This window comes from Durio zibethinus, chromosome 17 (genome assembly GCF_047325235.1).
Source record: "Durio zibethinus cultivar Kanyao isolate XHJ-2024 chromosome 17, ASM4732523v1, whole genome shotgun sequence".
NCBI classification, from domain to species: Eukaryota; Viridiplantae; Streptophyta; class Magnoliopsida; order Malvales; family Malvaceae; genus Durio; species Durio zibethinus.
In genome coordinates, this window is record NC_143178.1 from 10,155,609 (window position 1) to 10,175,526 (window position 19,918).

Genomic DNA, 19,918 nt, shown 5'->3' on the forward strand with positions numbered 1-19,918 from the left:
TTTCGGCCAATGGGGAACTCATTCTCGTCTGATCCAAATTGACTAGTGTTTATTGGTTCTTCTGTTTTGGTAAGTTTCATTCACCCATTTTTAGATTTTTTTTTTTTTTTTTTGCGCTTGTTGCGTTCTTTTTACTTTGTTTTTAGTTCAATTATTTGTTTAGATACTGTGGAAACTGGAGAAAAAGAAAGAACGAAATTTGTGATATTGAAACTAGCCTAATTTAGCTGCTTTACTTTTTTAACATTTTGTTTAGTGACGAAATAAATATTTACTGTACTTCTTATTTTTCCTGGAGTTCTAATAAGAGAGCTGTTTTCAATTGAGTAATTTCGTCTTTAATGAGTTAACTTTCATGGAAATTATAATGGACATAGTGACTGAAGATGGTGAGAATTGGCCTTTTTGGTAGATGAGAGAGGTTGTTGAACCAACACTAGGAAATGAGTCGATCCCCTTCGTTTTCTGTGAAGCCGGAGCTTAGTTTGAAAGCCGACCCGGATTCTTTGCAACGATGGGTCGTTGCCTTTTGTGTCATTAGATTTGATCTCGAACAAGGTCAGCTCATGGAAGAGTGTTATCCACCTGGTTGTCTTACACAAGAAGAGGAACTTGAGGTTGCTCTTAGTTCGTTTCCGGACGTTGTTTCCCAGCACCAGAACCGCTCCAGCATCCACGATTGCATCTTCTTTTTTCGTTTTCCGAGGCAGAAACATTCTAAACAGGGTAATGTGACTTCATCGGAAATAAGAGAAATTGATGATAAAGAAACAACATCAACACCCAAAGAAGAGAAAGTGATTAGGAGATCAAGAAGTAGTGGCATTAGTAAAGGTTCAAAATACTTGTATGGTTACATGTTAAATAGGCAAAGGCATGATGAGAGGCTAAAACGTGGTGGTGAACAAAAATCTGTAGTAATTTTGTCGCATGGACCTTACTTTAGCGTGTTTAGACCTTTGTTACAAATCATGGGTCCGCTGTACTTTGATATAGGAAAAAAAATGCTATTGAGCATATTGCTGGTTATGTTTCCTTGTGGCCTACTCCTGTACCTGGTAAGTTGATGGAGCTTCCGATTGGGAATGCAATGCTGAAAGTTAACTTGCCACCTGCTCCCAGTTTGCCTTTGGACAGTGGAATACCGTATGAAGAATCTGCTTCATCTATGGCTCCTTTTCTTCCCAATAATCAATCAGTGCCACAAGGTCTATTTCATGATTCATATCTTTTCGGAACATTCAGAGGGCTTTTATTACAACTTTGGTTATTGTGGGAGTTGTTACTTATTGCTGAGCCAATTCTTATCATAGCACCAACACCTCCACAATGCTCTGAGGCTGTTGCAAGTCTCATCAGCTTAGTTGCACCTCTACTTTGTAGTGTTGACTTTAGCCATATTTTACCATCCATGATCCTGAATTTGCTCGATTGAACTCACTTCAAGAAGGGGACAAATATCCACCTGTGGTTTTCGGTGTCACAAATCTTTTTTTCCTTAAAGCTCTTCGTAATATCCCCCACATTGAGTCAGTTGGAAGCCTTGCACCAAATTCAAGTCGGGTTGCCCTCGCAAGCAGGTCCACTGGAAGAATTCCTAGTAAACCAGAAGGATTTGGTCTTCAACAGCTTTCCTTGAAGAAGTTCTCTCCTTCTAGTTTGTTGAATGCTGTGAAGCTGAGGAGAGATGGCCCTCTTTGTCTCATGACAGAACATAGGGAGGCCATTTGGAGCACTTATGCGGCAACTACTAAACCAGACACTTCTATCTTGAATAGGCTTATTGATGCTGGGATGTCACCAAGGGTTGAGGAATCTATGTCTGTCATTAATAATAAGATATTACATTGACACTTCTTAGAGCTCACCACCAACTTTTTGGCTCCTTTTGGACCATATTTTAGGACTACCTCTCCCTCTGAAGGATCTTCGCCATTTGTTGATCCCCTTCCTCTCCCTCCATTTAGTGCTGATGAATTTCTTACGAGCTTATCAGCAAGGGGGTTGGGCAAGTTTCTCTCGAAGCGTATGAGATCAAACTGGCTGGATCTGTATAGGTAATGTGAATGTTTACTTCTACTTCTTAGCTTTATTAGTTGGTTTCTTTTGTATGTGTAGGGTTTGTGCATGCTAATTTTGTCATCCATCTTTTGCATGCAATCTTTGGTTATTGCAGTCTATTAATTGTTCATTTGAGCTAGAGATGCCTCTCTTTGCATTCAGGCGTTTTCTTGAAGGACCCAACTTTATGCCATGGTTTCAAAGACGACATGCTGTTGCAGAAAATGAGCAACATAGATTGTGGAGATAGGCAAGAATGAAGACCGACATACATCACCTTATAGCTAAAATGCCTGCATTGGAAGTTGTTGACTGCTTTAATGCTATTGAGTGACATCTTCTTGGAGAAACACAGGTAATGTTGCCTTTTTGCAGGATTATATAGATGCTTCTGACTGATGTTGACTGCTTCAATGCTGTTGAGAGTCATCTACTTGGAGAAATACTAATTAGTCTGAGAGAACCAGTTTATGGATTGCATGTGCCTGATCACATGTTGACATGTAGATATTTTCCCCTTTTTTTCACTCTTTCTTTCCTTTTTTAATCTTTGCTGCCTTTTTGTTATTCCCACCTTGTTCTTCTTTCCAGTTTCCAAAACTTTTGCTCTCAGCTCTTCGTGAATTTTTTTTTTTTTTTGAAGTTTTTGTCTCTATGTTAACCTTGTTCATTCTCTTTCCCTATCTTCTTCACTCTAACTTTATAATTCTCATACCTTCTGATCTGTAGTGCCAAAAACTACTGACATGAAAATTATAAAATTAGGAGTCTCATTGAATAAGAAATTATATAACTAGAGGGAAAAGAAATTTTGGGCCTAAATATTTAGCTTCATTTTAGATCTTTAATATGTTGATTGCTGAAGTGGAAAATCAGTAGAATTCAAAGAATAAATAAAACCAATGGTGACTTTTACTATGAATATATTTGACTTTTTTTTTCTCTCATCATTTTATACAATTAAGCAGAGTGAAATATTAGAAATACAAGAAAATTGAAGAATACAGAAAGAGATATTCTTGAGTCTATACTAGTAATAGTTAAAAGTAGGACAAGATAAAAAGAACAGAAAAGAAAGTGGAGAACATGTCAATCTTTCAATGAATAATTGGAGTGAGTAATTAAATGGCGTTGGACTACGTAGTATGACATTTGTTAAAGGTGGAGTAGAGTTAGCTGCCCATATAAACTAGGCTGTCAATTGTTTGTCCACCATTCTGGTTTTGAGCCTAAATGGGCCTAACAACACAAACGTGAATAGAATGCATTTTTTAAAAATATTTTAACTAGAGCAGTCTAATTTTGCTGTTGTTTCAACTTTTCATTTGAGAGAAATAAGGGCAAATTAGGTTTTGTTTGGTGTTACTTTTATTATTTCTTTCTACTTCCTATTTGCTATAAAGCAAAAGCAAGTAGGAAGAGAACAAACAATGTTTGGCCAAAAATGAGCAAATAGTTTAAGGAAACCTCTGATTCATATAAAATGGTTGTTTGTGCAATTAAAATCACATGCTTTTTCCTTTTGGAAGCATAAAAGTCAGCAAGAGCATAAAGCAAGTAATGAAAGTAACAACCAAAAAAGTGTAAATTGTTACTACACTTGATGCTTCGGTTGACGAAACCTATGCTTAACTTTTTGATGAATTTTTCCTGTTCTACTCGGGTCATGAATGATTCATATCACCCTTTATCTTGCCTTAAATGTGTCTGCCACCCACCAGCATCTTGCCTTAAATGTGTCTGCCACCCACCAGCTCTAGTTTACTGACCATCAATTTTGCGAACAAGCATTTTTTTTGTCTTTTGTTCCTCACTAATCAGCTATAATGTAGCACCTCTTGGGTCTTGAATGATTCATTTCACCCTTTCTCGTGCCCTAAATGTGTCAATATGCCTTGCACCAACTCTACTATACTTACCATCAATCATTCAAACAAACATGTGCTTGTCATCCCTCATTTCTTCCTCCTTATTCAGCTATAAGATGACATCCTTTTCATCCTTTTGTCTACGTACTATATTTAACGTGCTCAATTTGTGTCTGGCTTCGTTAGAATGTCTGCAAATGCATATCTTTCTAGCACCCTATTCTTGTATTAAGAAAACAGTTTGAAGTTTTGCCAACAAAATCCATTTTTTAAAAGTTTGCCAGTAAAAGGAATACAAAGAATTTATCATGTATCTGGTGGAAGTTATCATGACAAATTCTTTGCCTAGATATTTGTCAACCATTTATAAGTTGTCATCTATCTTGTAATGTCAGACACCATGTTAGTTACCTTCATGTCTACCATCTTAATTAATGAGCGTCCCACCACCCATGCGCATCACGTGCACACGCTGAAAAAACCACCTGTGCGAGAGATGATTTGCCTATGTGAAAGTACTAAATTTCATTGTTACTGCCTTATGTCACATGAGTATTTTTTTTTATAAATGTTGTATAAGTATTTGTTTACGAATGACCATAAAAAACGGAGTTTCTAGTGAAAGTGGTAAATAGGCAAAATGGACCATTGCAGTAATTCTATTTATGTTTCTCCACAGTCATCATAACAATTTCGCTTGATCTGGATTCTACAAGTTATAGAACAAATTTGTTGTGTGAAATCATAGTGTTCTTTAAGTTATCTTTTAGTTAAAATAGGATCATAAAATATGCAATTGGAAACTTCTAGCTGCTTATCATATTTAATTTATTGCAATATTATATGAAATAGCATCCAAGCCTTGTTTTATAATACTAATATAAGTTAATATTTAGTTATGTTTGATAAAAGTACTGTACATTAAGTTTGAAAATCTTTTTCCATTTTTAAATTCTTTAGTCATGTTGTAACTAAAGCCTGAGTCTTCCACGTTAATGAAGTCATTACCTCCAATCCCACTCCCCTCCCCCCACCCCCCCCAAAAAAAAAAGAAAAAGGAAAGAAAAAGAAATACATGATAATGAAAAAGTCTCATTTCTGTCCCCAAAAGGCAAGAGCCTAAAAAGATGCTGATGCATGATCTGTATTTGCATCATTGATGTTCTGTATGACACTGCATAGGTATTGTTTTGCTCAAACTACATATTTAATGCTTTCCTGATTAATGTTATGCATATGACTACTCAGGGGCACAGTGTGAATTTTTTACCTATTCGCTAAATGTAATCTTCAGTTGCAGCAATCTGGAAGGGCTGTAGCAGACTCTGCAGCAATGTGCCAGAAACTCAAGGGTGATCTACAGGCAGTGTTCAATGTACTTCCAAAGGACATGCATCAGCGTCTGCTTTTAAACCCCCAGAGGGCAGCTCTTCTACAGGGAGGTTCAAGTCCAGAATTGACAAAACTTCCTGGCCGCCCTTCAATACAAGTTGGGGTTCTATCCTCCTATTTGCCAAGATAACATTAAGTATAATCAGGAATCAGGTTGGCTCTGGTATCAAAGGTCTTCATATGCTTCTAGAAAAAGGCACGACCTGTGATTCTCTTGTAGCTTCCTCTGCTTCTTTGGATGGAGAATCCCCCAACTTTTGGAGTAATTGTTCATATAGGTGAGACTAAATACCCTTGCAACTCTGTTTTCTGTGCAATCATGTGTCATGCAATTTCTTAGAATTTTCTTTATTTTGACTTTGCATTTTTCCATATGTGTGAGAATGAGAAACTTGTCTTGAATCCACTCTGTCCTTAAGCATATCTGAGATAATTTATTTGCAAAACTTACAAAAGAATTTGAAAAGCTCGTGGATATTACTATTTTTTTTTTCCTTTTTCTGGTGGGAAGTTGAAGATTCGTGTTGCTTTCTTTCTTAAGGCACTATGCGTAAGCTACTGTATCTTTTGGCAGGTTACTAAGACAACTCCCATCTCAGCATTTTCTTTTTGCAATCTTTATGGTTGCAGTTCATTCTTTTTTGTTCTAGAGAGATGAGCTTCCATTATTATTATTTTTTTGTAAGGAATCATTGATCTGAAAAACCTATATTCAATATAATCAGAAGATGTAGGGTTTCAAAAAGCTATTGACACATGTGGCAAAATCCCTGGAAGAATTTTGTGAGCCTATATGATTTGTTTGATAATTCATGATCCCATGAAGCATCTTTTATAATGTAGTACTGGAAATGTTGCCGCTGAAATGATTCTTGATAGCTGGCTTGCTTTATAAGGAGGTGCAACAATGCTTCATCTTGGTAGTTTTTAAAGCTTCTTAAACGGATTCTTATATATTACTCTGCAGTTTCATACCTTTTCATTTGCTATTAGGGTCCCTTGCAAGACTGACAGCGATAGTAAACTTTTTCCTCTGCTTATGGTCATTACTCTTTGGCTTGTAATCGGTATTGTGTCAAAGATATTTGAAAGTAGAGTATGAAGTTTTTGCACAAATCAATATTCTAATTTCTACTTGATTGTTATGTCTGATGGAACCAAAATGCAAAATGCTAGTGGATTGCATTCAGATTTTATGGTAAGTTACTGTCAATCGTTTATTAAATTTCAATGACTATTGACAGGCAAGTTGTGGAGTGGACCACAACCATTTAGCAGTTTTATCCCCCCCGCCACTGTAAATTATTATAATGCTGAAGAAGAATTGATGGCTGATGATGACACTTACAAAAGTTTGTAATTCTTCAGTGTTTGGTCTGACTTCTTGGAGCATGCTGTGTTCAAAGTTGTGGCTCCTTGAATCTTTTTCATGGGATTGACTGATAAAATCTCAATATCATGCAGAATCTTGATTGTTGTTCTTGAGATGATATTCATTTAGTTTTGATTGTTACTTATCTTTTTCTTTTTGTTTTTAATACAAAAAATCTAACAAAATATCATTCGAACCAAAATTTAAAGATTCAAACTCGTATAGTCACTTCTGACAGTTCAAGCCCTTAGGCACTGTTTTGAGTGCCTCAGCCTGGCTTGCCTGATGGATTATTTTATGGAATAATTAGTGTAAATATAAATTTTACCATAAAATTGCAATAGTACGACTTTGAGTTGTGGACTCTTTTTTTTAATGAAAAAGTGTACGTTTATCTTATTTTATTGGAATATTTCAAAATAATACATGCTTTCCTAGAAAAGGTTAATTTTCTTAGGAGGTTAATTTTTTTTCTTCAAAACAACTGTTTTAATCTTTTTTTATTTGTTTAGCCATAATAAAGATGAATAAGATAATATGATATTGTTATATTGTGACAAAGTTTTCTCAAACAGTGTAAGGCATACTAACAATAATAGCGCCGGAAGAAAACAAACAATTTAAAAAAAAAAAAAAGAAAAATATTTAATAAACAGAAAGTAAAATAAAAAGAAAATAAAGAAAGACTACCAGAGGCATAATGATGGTGATTTATCTGCAACGAGAAATGTAGAATTGGCCACGTTTTAGAAGGACATCGAAGAGTTTTGGAAATTGGAACAATTCTCTCTCGCACCACGCCCTTCATAAGAGCGTGCAAAGCACCCTCCAAAAATGATAAAATTTTATTTTATACTTTTTAATGTGAGAGTCCAAAAATACATTATATTAAAAATAAAATTTTCAACTATTAAAAATACTTGGAATCAAATAAAGGTTAAATATTTTTACTATAGGAGTTGTGTTCTAATTATTATCTATTTATGAATAGATATTTATTGAAATAATAATTTATTTTTGAAAAAATTATAAACGTTAAGATTTGAATTTAATTTTTTAAATGTGGTTCACAAAATAATTAAATTAAATCATAAATTTTAAAATGATAATTTTTAAACATGTGATACCGTAATTTATAAATCAATTTTTATATCATATAAGAAAATTTAGAAAGTAGAGTAGAAATAAACATAGGTGGTGTTAAGTTTTTATTTTCGTTCTGAATTGTTTAGTGAAAATAATTTTTATTTTTATATTTTTATTCATTTGTGGTCTAACTTTAATATATGTTGAATATAATTTACTTTAAAGTCCCTTTTTTGAAATATTGGTGAGACTGAATTTCGATAGTATTTCTATTCTAATCCACATCATAGATAATTTCTTGTAATTACTACGATTTAATTTAGAACTAATTTGTAATTTAAAGTAACAGTTAAATTTTTCAAGAGCGAGAAAAAAAATTGTGAAAGTGCGCGTGGTGATAGAGTTTTAAAAAGATTCTTGGGCCACATCTCCCTCGATTTTGCTTCCTCCATGATTAGAGGGAGAAGAAATACCATACCATTATGCATGGGAGAGAAAGGATTTTATGAAATATGTACTTTTCCAAGCTTTTGTTTTTGTGTATATATTTTTGACATGTTATGAATCAGTTACAAAGTGGTCCCTATCCATTTCATTTCGTAGTTTGATACCCTCCCATGCTCCTTATCCTACACTCATCTCATTTCCTTTTTTTCTTTTTTTTCTTTCCCTTTCCTATGCAACCAAGTTATTCAACATAGAAGAAAATTGAGCTTCAAACTAGGAAATTCAGTCATTCACCATTTCACAAGACCATTTTTAGGGTAAATTTGAAAATTGCAGAGGCTATTTTAATATGGCAGGAAGTGTAACTTGGAGCAGAGAAGAAGAGAAGGCTTTCGAAAACGCGCTTGCGATGCATTGGATAGAGGACTCTGAAGAGCAATGGGAGAAGATGGCTTCAATGGTTCCTAGTAAAAGTCTTGAGGAATTGAAGCAACACTATCAAAAACTAGTGGAGGATGTTAGTGCAATAGAGGCTGGTAAGGTGCCACTTCCTTGTTATACAGGAGAGGAAGCTACACCTTCTCCCAAGGATGTTCATGGATTATCGGGAGCTGCAGCTGCTACTGCTGCTTCGGATAAGAGATCGAATTCAGGTTATGGAAACGGATTTTCAGGGTTAAGCCATGATTCGAGTGGACATGGAGGGAAAGGAAGTTCCAAGTCGGACCAAGAAAGAAGGAAAGGAATTCCTTGGACAGAAGAAGAGCACAGGTATTCTCTCTACAACTTTCTGTCTGTTATTGCTCCTGTTATCTAACTTTAGCAACTGAATTTGTAGCAGTTATTCACAAGGGTGGTTTATTAACTAAAAGTACTAAGTTAGACGATTGAAAATGAAAACCAAGATTTCAAAATTGGAATTTATAGTTATACTATTTAGACTTGTTTGTATAAAATATTGATAATTTATATATTCATATCATATTTTATGCGAAAATTATATATTATAATTTGATTCGTGACAAACATGAAATGCATTTTTTTAATTTTTGTTAGACTCATGATTTTTTTTTTTTTAATTTTAACTTGCATCACTTTTATTTTTATTTTTCGTATCATTTTTATATCATCTCATTATATCATATTTTAAATTGTTGGACATATACTAACTTCAAGAGGAACTAATTCATTGGATACGAATATGACAATTTTTTCTTTAAAGGGAAGCAGATAAAAATTCTTTAATTTGAAATAGGATTTGCCATCTTATAGAAAAGAATGGTGTAACCAACCTTACCTTTAATTTGTTATCCAGGTTATTTCTACTTGGGTTAGACAAGTTTGGTAAAGGAGATTGGAGAAGCATTTCAAGAAACTTCGTGATATCAAGAACTCCAACGCAGGTGGCTAGCCATGCACAAAAGTACTTCATCCGCTTAAATTCGATGAATAGAGACCGGCGGAGGTCCAGCATCCATGACATCACTAGCGTTAACAATGGGGATACGTCTCATCAAGCTCCTATCACTGGCCAACAAGCTAACACAAACTCATCAGGAGCAGCATCCATGGGGCAATCAGTGAAGCAAAGGGCTCAGCCACATTTCCCTGGTTTAGGAATGTATGGAGCACCTGTTCGGAGTCCAGTAGCTGCTCCAGGGCATTTGGGATCTGCTGTAGGAACTCCTCTTATGCTTCCTCCTGGTCACCACCCCCCTCCTTATATTGTCCCTGTTGCTTACCCCATGGCACCGCCACCGATGCACCAATAGCTTCAAATTCAATCATGAAGGCAACAAAATGAATTCTGTTTTGTTGAACTTGAAATATGCTGACGGAAGATTTCCTGACGCAATTTTATAAATAAAGCAGATAGATCAGAACAAAGAACTATTTTTTTTTCTATCGTAACCCATCAGCGCCTTCTGCCTGCGCGAATTCATTCTTCTATACAGGTGAAACAAGGAAACTGGCTCTGAAACTGGCATCTGTATCTCTAATATACACTAGAGTGAAATCTTAATGCTGTTAGTAAATATAGTCAATTTACTGCACCATTAAAGTATTGTCTTCATATTTCTTTCCTTCCTATAGATTCAATAAAACAATTCTCATAGATCATATTTTGAAAAAAAAAAAATCAGTTAAAGAGGAACATATCATCAACCACATTAAAAGTTAAAACATCAGTCATGATGAAACCTATCCGAAATATAACTTGTCTACTAGGATGGGCAATTACTCGATAAAAATGGATAAGGATATTAAATCTCAAAATTTGCATCACCCCTTTCATTTTAGATGAAAATGTCCTGTAAGGATATGATACAATAATTGTTTCTCTTCTCCTCCTCCACCATAATTGTGGCTCAAATTACCGTATATTTTTAACATGTTTTTCTACAAACAAAAGTGAAACCAAACAAGTAAATTAAACGAAATAATGAGAAACTGTAAGAGGTATTTTATGATCCAGGAGGGCATAGTGGATTTTTTTCAACACGAGAGCAATTCATCTTCAAGCTAGAGTCATTGGTCATTACGTTTGAGCTGACATAGCAGTTAACTTGATTTTTCAGTCCACGCCAACTCGACCAGCAAGCCTCACTTGCAATATTTGAATATGTTGACTTATCATTCACACGTTGGATCTAAGGATTTAAATTTTGGTTGTAGTGACATTTTCAGTTGCGTTGCGTTTATTGTGATTGCAAATGTAATAGATAAAATAACAATAGCTACACTCATCGCGATTGTGATTTTTTTTTTTTATACAAGTTATTATAAAATGTACTAAACAATTATTGTAATTATAATAACATTTATTTATGCAATCTAAAATAATTTATGATACTTTGATTTCTTTCATTTATATATTAAAATAACATTTTTAGTTACAATTCATAAATTAGTATGTATATCTAACATGTTTGTTAATATATTCATGAATTTTGTGGACATGAACATTATAAATACATATTTAATCTTATTAGGAAGAATGATGATGAACATTAAAATTTTATTTTATAAGATACGATTATTGGGGTAAGAGATTAAAATCTAATTCTTTGAACATAGGACTTGTATTTTACCATTAAATCAAATAAATGAGTGCAACATTTTAAACAATTAATTAACAAGAATAATGTAATAGTTAGCAACATAACCATACTCAAACTTACAAAAAATTCAATTAACAATAACATTAATAATATCAAAATTATATAATAAAATTAATTCTTTTAAATTAAATGATTGTACATGTATTAAATTATTACAAATTAATTTCACTAATTAAGACCTAACATACCTCTTAAAATTTCATTTAAATCACTTAAAATTTCCCAAATATAATTTTTTTACTCATATTTACTTTTCTCCATTAAGGGCATTTTGTGATCCAAAAGGCAAAATAGACATTTTACTTCAAAAGTGTGAGTCATCAACCAGACAAGGACAATTTTGTCAATTTGACCTGAGCCCACCTAAACTCTCAAACTCACATCAACTTGATCACCTCAGCTGATCACTTGATATTATGTGAAATTGTTGACTTGTCACTTCCTAATTAAGTTGTTGAGTACCAACTCAACTAGGGCCAATAATGCCAGCCCTAACTCTGTCACTTTGAGCTTAAGCCTCTTAGGCTTGGTACTCTTACTGTACAGGTATAAATAATTCCACCCTTTCAAGTATAAAAACTTCAACTTTTAATTCTACTTTCAAGTTTTCTCTCATTCTCACTTTCTTTTCGAGCATTGATTTGAGCGTCAGAACAAACACATTGAAGAAACCTTTTGCTTTTGCTATTAACTGACCTCCCACCATGTGATTTTAGGTTTATGCTCTTGTCAAGACAGTTTAACACTAATATTTTGGTGCGTCAGGTAGGGGCACTTTAGTTTAACCAAGCTAACATGGCACCTAGGAAGAAAGTTGTTGAAAAAAGAGATAATGTTGCACCTGGTACTAATACTTAACTTAATTAGCAAAACCCTGACTAGCCTGCACAAATAGCCCCAACAATGGAGTAATTCGAAGCACTCACCTAAAAATTATGATCCTTGAAAAAGATGACACAAAACTTGACTCCACCATAAACCTTTAAAGCATCAAGCTCTACAACCTTGAAGAACCCACCAACACAATGATAGTGTTGCCTTGTCAGCGCCTGCGGAAGATACATTACAAACACTCGAACACACCACCACCCAAAAATCCAAATAAGTCACTTTGAAACCCCAGCTTAATGAAAACCTGGAAGCTCGGATGAAGGCAATAAAAAAAGATATGAAGAATAAAGCCTTCACCTTTGAAAATGAGCTAAAGTACTTGGAAACTTCTCCATTTAGCAAAGACATCAACCAAGCCTTGCCCCCAAAAGGATTTAAAATACCAACTTTAGAGACCTCTAATAGTACCTTTAATTCCTTTGATCACTTTAATATTTACAAAACTAATTATTGATATAAGGAGCTAACAAGCCTTTAATGTGCAAAGGGCTTGCCACAACGCTCAAAGGGGTAGCTTGGTCATGGTACACCAATCTCAAGCCAAAGTTTATCTCTTCCTTCAAACAACTTGATCACTCTTTCTTATCCCACTTCATCACCAACCAACAAAAAGAAGACTACATTGAGCCTAATGTCTACCTACCAAGGGAGAAATGAATCCTTGAAAAAGTATGTCATGTGTTTTAACATTAAAACTCTTCAAGTCAATGATCTAAAACAAGCTACAATTGTGCCCACCCTAACAAGTAAGCTAAATGACAAGGAATATCACTTCAAGCTCATGCTATCTTTAGAGCCACCAAAGACTTTAGCTGATGTGCTCTTAATTACTATAAAGTACATCAATGTTAAAATTAGAATAAAAAATAACTGAGGTGAGAAAGGCACATCCACTCACTTCGACTCTAGTAGAGCAAAAGAAATCAACAAATCCCCAAAAAGAAAAAAAATTGAAAGGTACCTTAGGGCAAGATGCCCGAGTAAAAGATATAATGACTATACAGCATTGAATATCTCTCGAAAGAGGATCTTATACAAATAAAAAGGGATTTCAAACTCAAATGACCTAAGCCATTGAGGTACAAAAAAAAATTGACCAAAAGTTTTGCTTTCCATAAAGATTATGGCCGTAATACTAAAAACTGTATTGACCTAATGAATGAAATAGAGAACTTGATTAGAAGAGATCGGTTAAACAGGTGTGTGGACCAAAAAGGACAAGAATAAAGGAGAAGAAATTTTAAAAATAGGGATAAAAAAGAATAATTAAAAAAGAATCGAGAAGAAAAAAAAAAGAGGAGATGATTGAGGTAATATCGACTGTAATGCCAACCAAAGGAATAAAGAGAGCAATGATATGGATAATAGACCCAGTGCGGGAATCATTAATGTAATAACTGACAAAACCTTGGCTTAACAAAAAAAGTGTTTGACTAGGACATAGTTATGGCTATTGGGTCCACAGTTAAAAAGTAAAAAAGTTGGAAGGTTGAATCGATCTCTTTCAACTCGAAGGATTTGGAAGGAATCCAATTCTCGCAAGATGACGCCATTATTATACAAGCCGTAGTGTATAATCATGTGATAAAAAAAAACTTATTTGATAATGGGAGCTTGACCAACGTCTTTTATTATTCAATTATGATGAGAATAAGGATCATTGAGGAAATTTTTAAGCCATTCACTGCCATCGTGATCTGATTTAAGAATGAGTAAATACCAATAAAATGTACAATCAGGCTACTAATCACACTAGGGATCGATCCAAGGAGTTTAACATTAATCATTAAATTCATAGTAGTAAACATCCTCTTAGCATGTAACATGATTTTAGGTCAATCAATCCAGTTTGTTATGAGGATTATTGGTTCAGTTTCTCACTTTAAGAGCAAATTTCTTACTCTTAATGGGGTTAAAGAGGTTCAAGGAGACCAATCTATAATAAGATAATGCTATGTTACAACTATGAAGGGAAAGACTAGAAAGTAAACTAGAAGCTCAACCGAAGCTAAGAAGACTTAAGTCAAATATGAAATAAATGTTAAAGTCAAGATAATGAAAGGAAAAAAAGAAGACTTTTAGGGTAAGAAGCTTGAGACTGGCCAAATTGAGGAAAAATGAGAAATGCTCTCCTAAAAGCTAATAACAAGCTCTTAAGCTCATAATTTGTAGATATCTTTCAAAAACTTTTTGATGTCGAGCTTTCAAGCTGACACTAATATCATTTCAAACCAAGTTTTTAAGCTAGTTCCATAAATATATGGATGACTACATTTACCAAGCTATGAAGCTCATACTTTCACATAAATGCATAAATCTTTATGATTAAATAAACTAAACACATTAGCATTAATGTCTGGATTTGTTCTTCTTACAAAAAAGGTCTTGACCTAAGCACACTAAAAAAAAATCATTGAAATTGATATCAACCGAAAAAAGCTTACAAAAGACCTGATACTTTTACTATTTTTTGAAAATAATAAAGATAAATGCATACAAATAAGAGTCAAGCTTGACCAAAAAGAAACTTTGATACAACTATTAAGAGATAATGCTAACCTATTTGCATGGACCCTTTTAGATATACATGGGATCAATCATTTAGTAATGATCCATATATTGTATATTGACTCAAAAATGAAGTTAGTTCCATAAAAGAAAAGATGTTTTGCCCTTGAAAGGCAAAAAGCCATAGAAGATGAGGTTAGTAAATTGTTAAAGGCTGGCTTTATCAAGAAAGGTATTACCATGAGTGGATAGCCAACATTGTAATGGTGAGAAAAACACAGCATGAAATGAAAAACGTTTTGACTTCACCGAACTCAATAGGGCATGCCTAAAAAACAATTTCCTCTTATCGAGTATAAATCAATTGGTGGATGACAATGCTGAATATGGTCTACTTAGCTTCATGGATGTATATTCGGGATACAATTAGATTAAGATGTTAAAAAAAATAAGAAGAAAATAACCTTTGTGATCAAGACAGACTTGTATTGCTATAAGTTCATGTTGTTTGGGTTAAAAAAATACAGGGATGACTTATCAGAGGTTGGTTAGCAAAATGTTCAAAGATCAGATAGGGCTGCAATGTCAAAGTGTATATTAATGATATGATTATGAAAAGTAAAAGCTTGGTTAAGCATTTGGGAGACTTGGAGGAAATTGTCAATACACTCAAAAGTTATGATATGAAACTCAACCTAAGCAAATGTGCCTTTGAAGTTACATCGAGCAAGTTCCTGGGATACATGATCAACCAAAGGAAAATAAAAGCTAACCAAAAAAAAATTTAGGTCATTTTGGATATAAAGACATCGACCTCAGTAAAAGATATACAAAAGCTAATTAGAAGAGTTACCGTATTAAGTAGGTTTATGTCAAGGTCGGCAAATCGATGCCTACCATTTTTCAAGCTATTTATAAATATCTCTAATTTTAAGTGGACACCCCAATGCCAATGAGCTTTTGAAGAGTTAAAAGAGTTCCTCTCCTTACCTATATACTATCAAAATCGAGGCCCGACAAGGTATTATATCTATATATCACAACTATAAATTAGACTATTAGCTTAATACTAGTTTGAGAAAAAGAAAAAAAAAAGGCCAATATATTTTATAATTATTGACTAGGGCAAAGCTCAATTATCAAAGAATAAAGAAACTAGCCTATGCTGTTGTAACCTAGGCTAGAAAGCTCAAACCATATTTTCAATCCCACACAATGAATGCTTGACCAACCAATTACTTAGGCAAATCTTACAGAAGCTTAAGTTGTTAGGCAAGTTGATCAAGTTTATAGTCGAGTTTAGTAAATATGACTTATACATATTACCCAGATCGACCTTAAAGTCATAAGTATTAACTTATTTTATTGTCGAGTGTACCTCAACTGAGCCAAAAAGTCTATCCATCATGATTGATGGTTTAAATAAAAAGGACATGTGAAACTTTTGTAGATGGGCCTGCCACTACTAAAAGAAGTGGGACTAGTCTAATTCCAATCAACCTAGAAAATATGCAATTTTAGTATGTGCTGAAGTTTGGGTTTAACATTTCGAATAATGAAGCAAAATATAATGCACTAGTTGTAGGCCTAAGATTAGCTACCAACCTAAATGTGAAAAGCCTTCTTGTGTACAGTGACTCCTAATTAATGGTCGGATAGGTGAATAGAATTTGAGGCCAAAGAATGAGGAATAAAGAAATACTTGGACAAAGCACAAGAATACATAGCAATGTTCTCAAAGGTCGAAGTAAGGAAAATACCGAAATCAAACAATACATTAGCTGACTCACTATCTAAGTTAGCATCTAGGATCACAACTGGCAGCTCAACATGCATTCTAGTTGAAGAATTGTTAAAGAAAAGCATTAATGAGAAACAAGTAAGCCAATTTGAAGAAAGAGTCATGGATGACCATGATCAAAACATATCTGGTAATAGCAAAATTACTTGAGGACAAAATCCAAGCAAAAGCTCTAATTAGAAAAGCCCCTCAATACACCATCATTAATGGAAAGTTGTATAGAAGATCATTCGATTTACCATATTTGAGGTGTGCACATGAGGATAAAGCAAACTACACATTTAGAAAAATTCATGAAAGAATCTGTGAAAACCACATTGGACCTCAACCATTGGCATATAAAGTCTTAAGATAAGGATAATACTGGCCGACAATCAAGAAAAATGTGACCAACCTAGTTAAGAAGTGCAACAAGTGTTAGAACTTTGCTAATGTCTAGCATTTGACTTCAATTAAGGTAACTCCTATAATAAGCTCATGGCCATTTATGCAAGGGGTATGGATGTGTTCAGACCACTTGCCCCGACCTTTAGGTAGAGGATATTTATGCTAGTGGCTATTGGCTATTTCATCAACTTGCTAGAAGCTGAGGTATTAGCCACTACAACAAAATCTTAAGTTGAAAATTTTGTATATAAAAACATAAAAAGGAATGAGAAGGCTTTAAGGGTAATTTAAATTTGATTGGGGAGCAAAAAGACATTGCTTTGACAAGGATAACAGCTTTTCAATAGAAAATCTCTGATTATTATAACAAGAGGGTGCAACAAAAAAATATCATCAAAGGCAACCTAGTACTTAGAAAAGTGAACACCTATCGAGTCAAGAGCGAGGAAGGAAATTAGCCTTGAACTATGAGGACTTTTACAAAGTAAAATAAATGATTTGATCTAGGACTTGTAAATTACAAGACATAAATGTAAATTCAATCTTAAGAATGTAGAAAGCAAATAATTAAAAATTTATTATTAGTAGAATCTTTAAAGTTGAGGAAATATATAATTATATAACCTGCTTGTATTGATGAATTTTGAGCTAAATAAAAGTTTAAAGTTCAAGTACATTTATATAACTTATTTATCCAAAGTTGGAAGTAACAATTTATTCCTCGAAACATTTAACTCTAAGCTAATTGATCATGTTTTGTAGAGGTTTTTACATTGGTACCAACCTCAAACTTATGAATATGAATTTGGTTTTCACGATTACAATGTTCAAGCTAGTTGCTATAAATAATATATGCTAAACTGAGATTCATAAAGAAGAATACCAAACTCAAAGGAAAATAATAATAATAATAATAATAATAATAATAATATAATAATAATAATAATAATAATAATAAATTGTTATGTAAAAATAAAAAAAAAAATACATCAAGCCCCTCGTTAGGCTGCACCTCTACAATTGATATCTCAAGCTCAACAACTTAAGCCTTTTCATCTGTATTCCCACTTGCTCCCTCTTATTCAGCCCTAAAAATAATAACCACTACGACTTTGAACTTTATGTCCTCATCATCTTGGTCTTTTTCTTCGATCATGACTTGATGCAATCGAAGATTGTTTATGTTGATCATTAATAGATGAAGATCAACATAAAGGCAATTCATCTCTTTTAAAGCTTAATTGAATGAGTCGAACACTTGATCCTGAGCAAAGTCGGTATGCATGTTGTAGAACTCATCGAACTTAATAAAATTTTCAACCACGCGTTGCTCAATCTCTTTTAGTAACATGGAGCTCACTCTTCAAACACTCAGCCTCAACCAATGCTGCACTTAGTTTTAGGTCAGATTGTCACTACAAGAACTCTATTGTGGCTTTTTGGATTGACATATCCTTAAGCATTTGGCTTAAATCCTTGACTTTTTATCGAGCTCACTGTTGAATTTCTTGTATTCAATGTTGAAAACCTTAAACTTCCTAACTGCCTCGTCAAGAAAGTTGAACTCCCTAGCATAACTTTTCATGTCTTGCTCGATCTTGAAACAATGAGCAAGAGCTTGGTAGGAAAACAACAAGCCTTGTCTTAAATTTTGGGCAAGTGTGGGAGTCGATCAAAAACTACATGTATAAGAACCAAGGTTAGAGATAAAAAATTAAACATTACTTTTTAGACTGAACTTAAATATTGTGACAAACCTTTTCTTTTTGGACATAGTGGCTCGCATAATCTTTTTCATTAGCTCAAGATCCTCGTATGCATTTTTCTAGGAATCAAACTCTATGGTGACAAAGACCCTTTCATAAAAAGGTTAGAGCTTGGCAATGAGCTCGACAGATGAAGACTCCATCCTCAACTACGTTTGGGACTTTTAAGCCATGGCTTTTTGTTTAAGCTTATGCATTATTATCAGGCTTTTACCACCAATCTGGCCTTCCTACAATGGTAATGGATCAATAATCTTGACTCTTTGGGAAGGCCATCAAGCAAAGGAAGAGCTTTACCCCTCTCTTTTCCCTAAAAAGGCTAGACAAAACTGGTCATGTCAAAACTTGCAGTTCTCTAACCAACAATGTTTGCAACAGAAACAAAAACCAAACTAAAAGTTAGAAAACATTGGTGTAAAAGAAAAAATAGCTATGAAAAGTTAATAAAAAAGTTTTTCCAATCTTTGACCTCCTTGATAACACTAAAGAAGGTCAGCTCATTTGTATCTACTACTAACTTTCCCTTTTTTAAAAAGTCATTATTGTATCTCATGCCCCGAACTCATTGTTGGTCAAAAGGCCAATCCTGGTCTTTTCAAACAAGTTTGGCCCATTATTAATTTCCCACGCTCATTGACCTTTTCAATACAAAAGAAAAGGACTTTCCACATTTTTATGAAGCTTGAACAGTTAGCCAACATTTTTTTCGAGGGTTAAGCTATGACATAGAACCAACTCTTATCATAGGGATTTTTTTAATGACAAAATTTTTTGAAAAGTAGGATAGTAGGAATAAGACCTAATTCTCTACAAATAATGATAAAACATACTATGTACTTAAAAGAATTAGAGGTGAGCCGAATGATTGTTAAATTGTAAACTAAAAAAGCTAAGAAAGCCACAATAGAATTGCAATACAGTTATATTTTGTCAAACTCTAATAGGTTGTTGATCCTATCTTGGGAAGTCAACATAATTACTTTATACCCCTCACTAGGAAAATCAAACTTAAATTTTATAGCAAAAACATGAATGAAACATAGGTTAGAGCAATCTTCAAGCTTAGGTCGACCTTTTAAGCTCCTCATAACATCTTTTAAGGTTATGCCTAATGAACTAAAAATGTAGAAAGGAATGGGGGAGTCATCATCTTATCGAAACCTTATGCTCCTTTTTCATCTTTATTTTCTTCGTCACCTTAGCCTGACAGTTTAACT

The 19,918-nt window shown here is 33.8% G+C and overlaps 1 protein-coding gene and 1 pseudogene across 2 annotated transcripts; both read left to right on the plus strand.

Moving 5' to 3' along the window:
- The first annotated feature begins 301 nt into the window (after positions 1-301).
- Positions 302-5,593, plus strand: LOC111288529 (uncharacterized; annotated as a pseudogene). Its single transcript, XR_016329203.1, has 3 exons — positions 302-2,057; positions 2,224-2,416; positions 5,224-5,593. The product of XR_016329203.1 is annotated as an uncharacterized LOC111288529 (transcript).
- Positions 5,594-8,438: 2,845 nt separating this feature from the next.
- LOC111288538 (transcription factor MYBS1-like) lies at positions 8,439-10,129 on the plus strand. The gene is made up of 2 exons (XM_022879462.2): positions 8,439-8,997; positions 9,542-10,129. The coding sequence occupies exons 1-2, from the start codon at positions 8,576-8,578 to the stop codon at positions 9,996-9,998; spliced, it is 879 nt and encodes a 292-aa protein (XP_022735197.2). The 5' UTR covers positions 8,439-8,575; the 3' UTR covers positions 9,999-10,129.
- Positions 10,130-19,918: the final 9,789 nt, after the last annotated feature.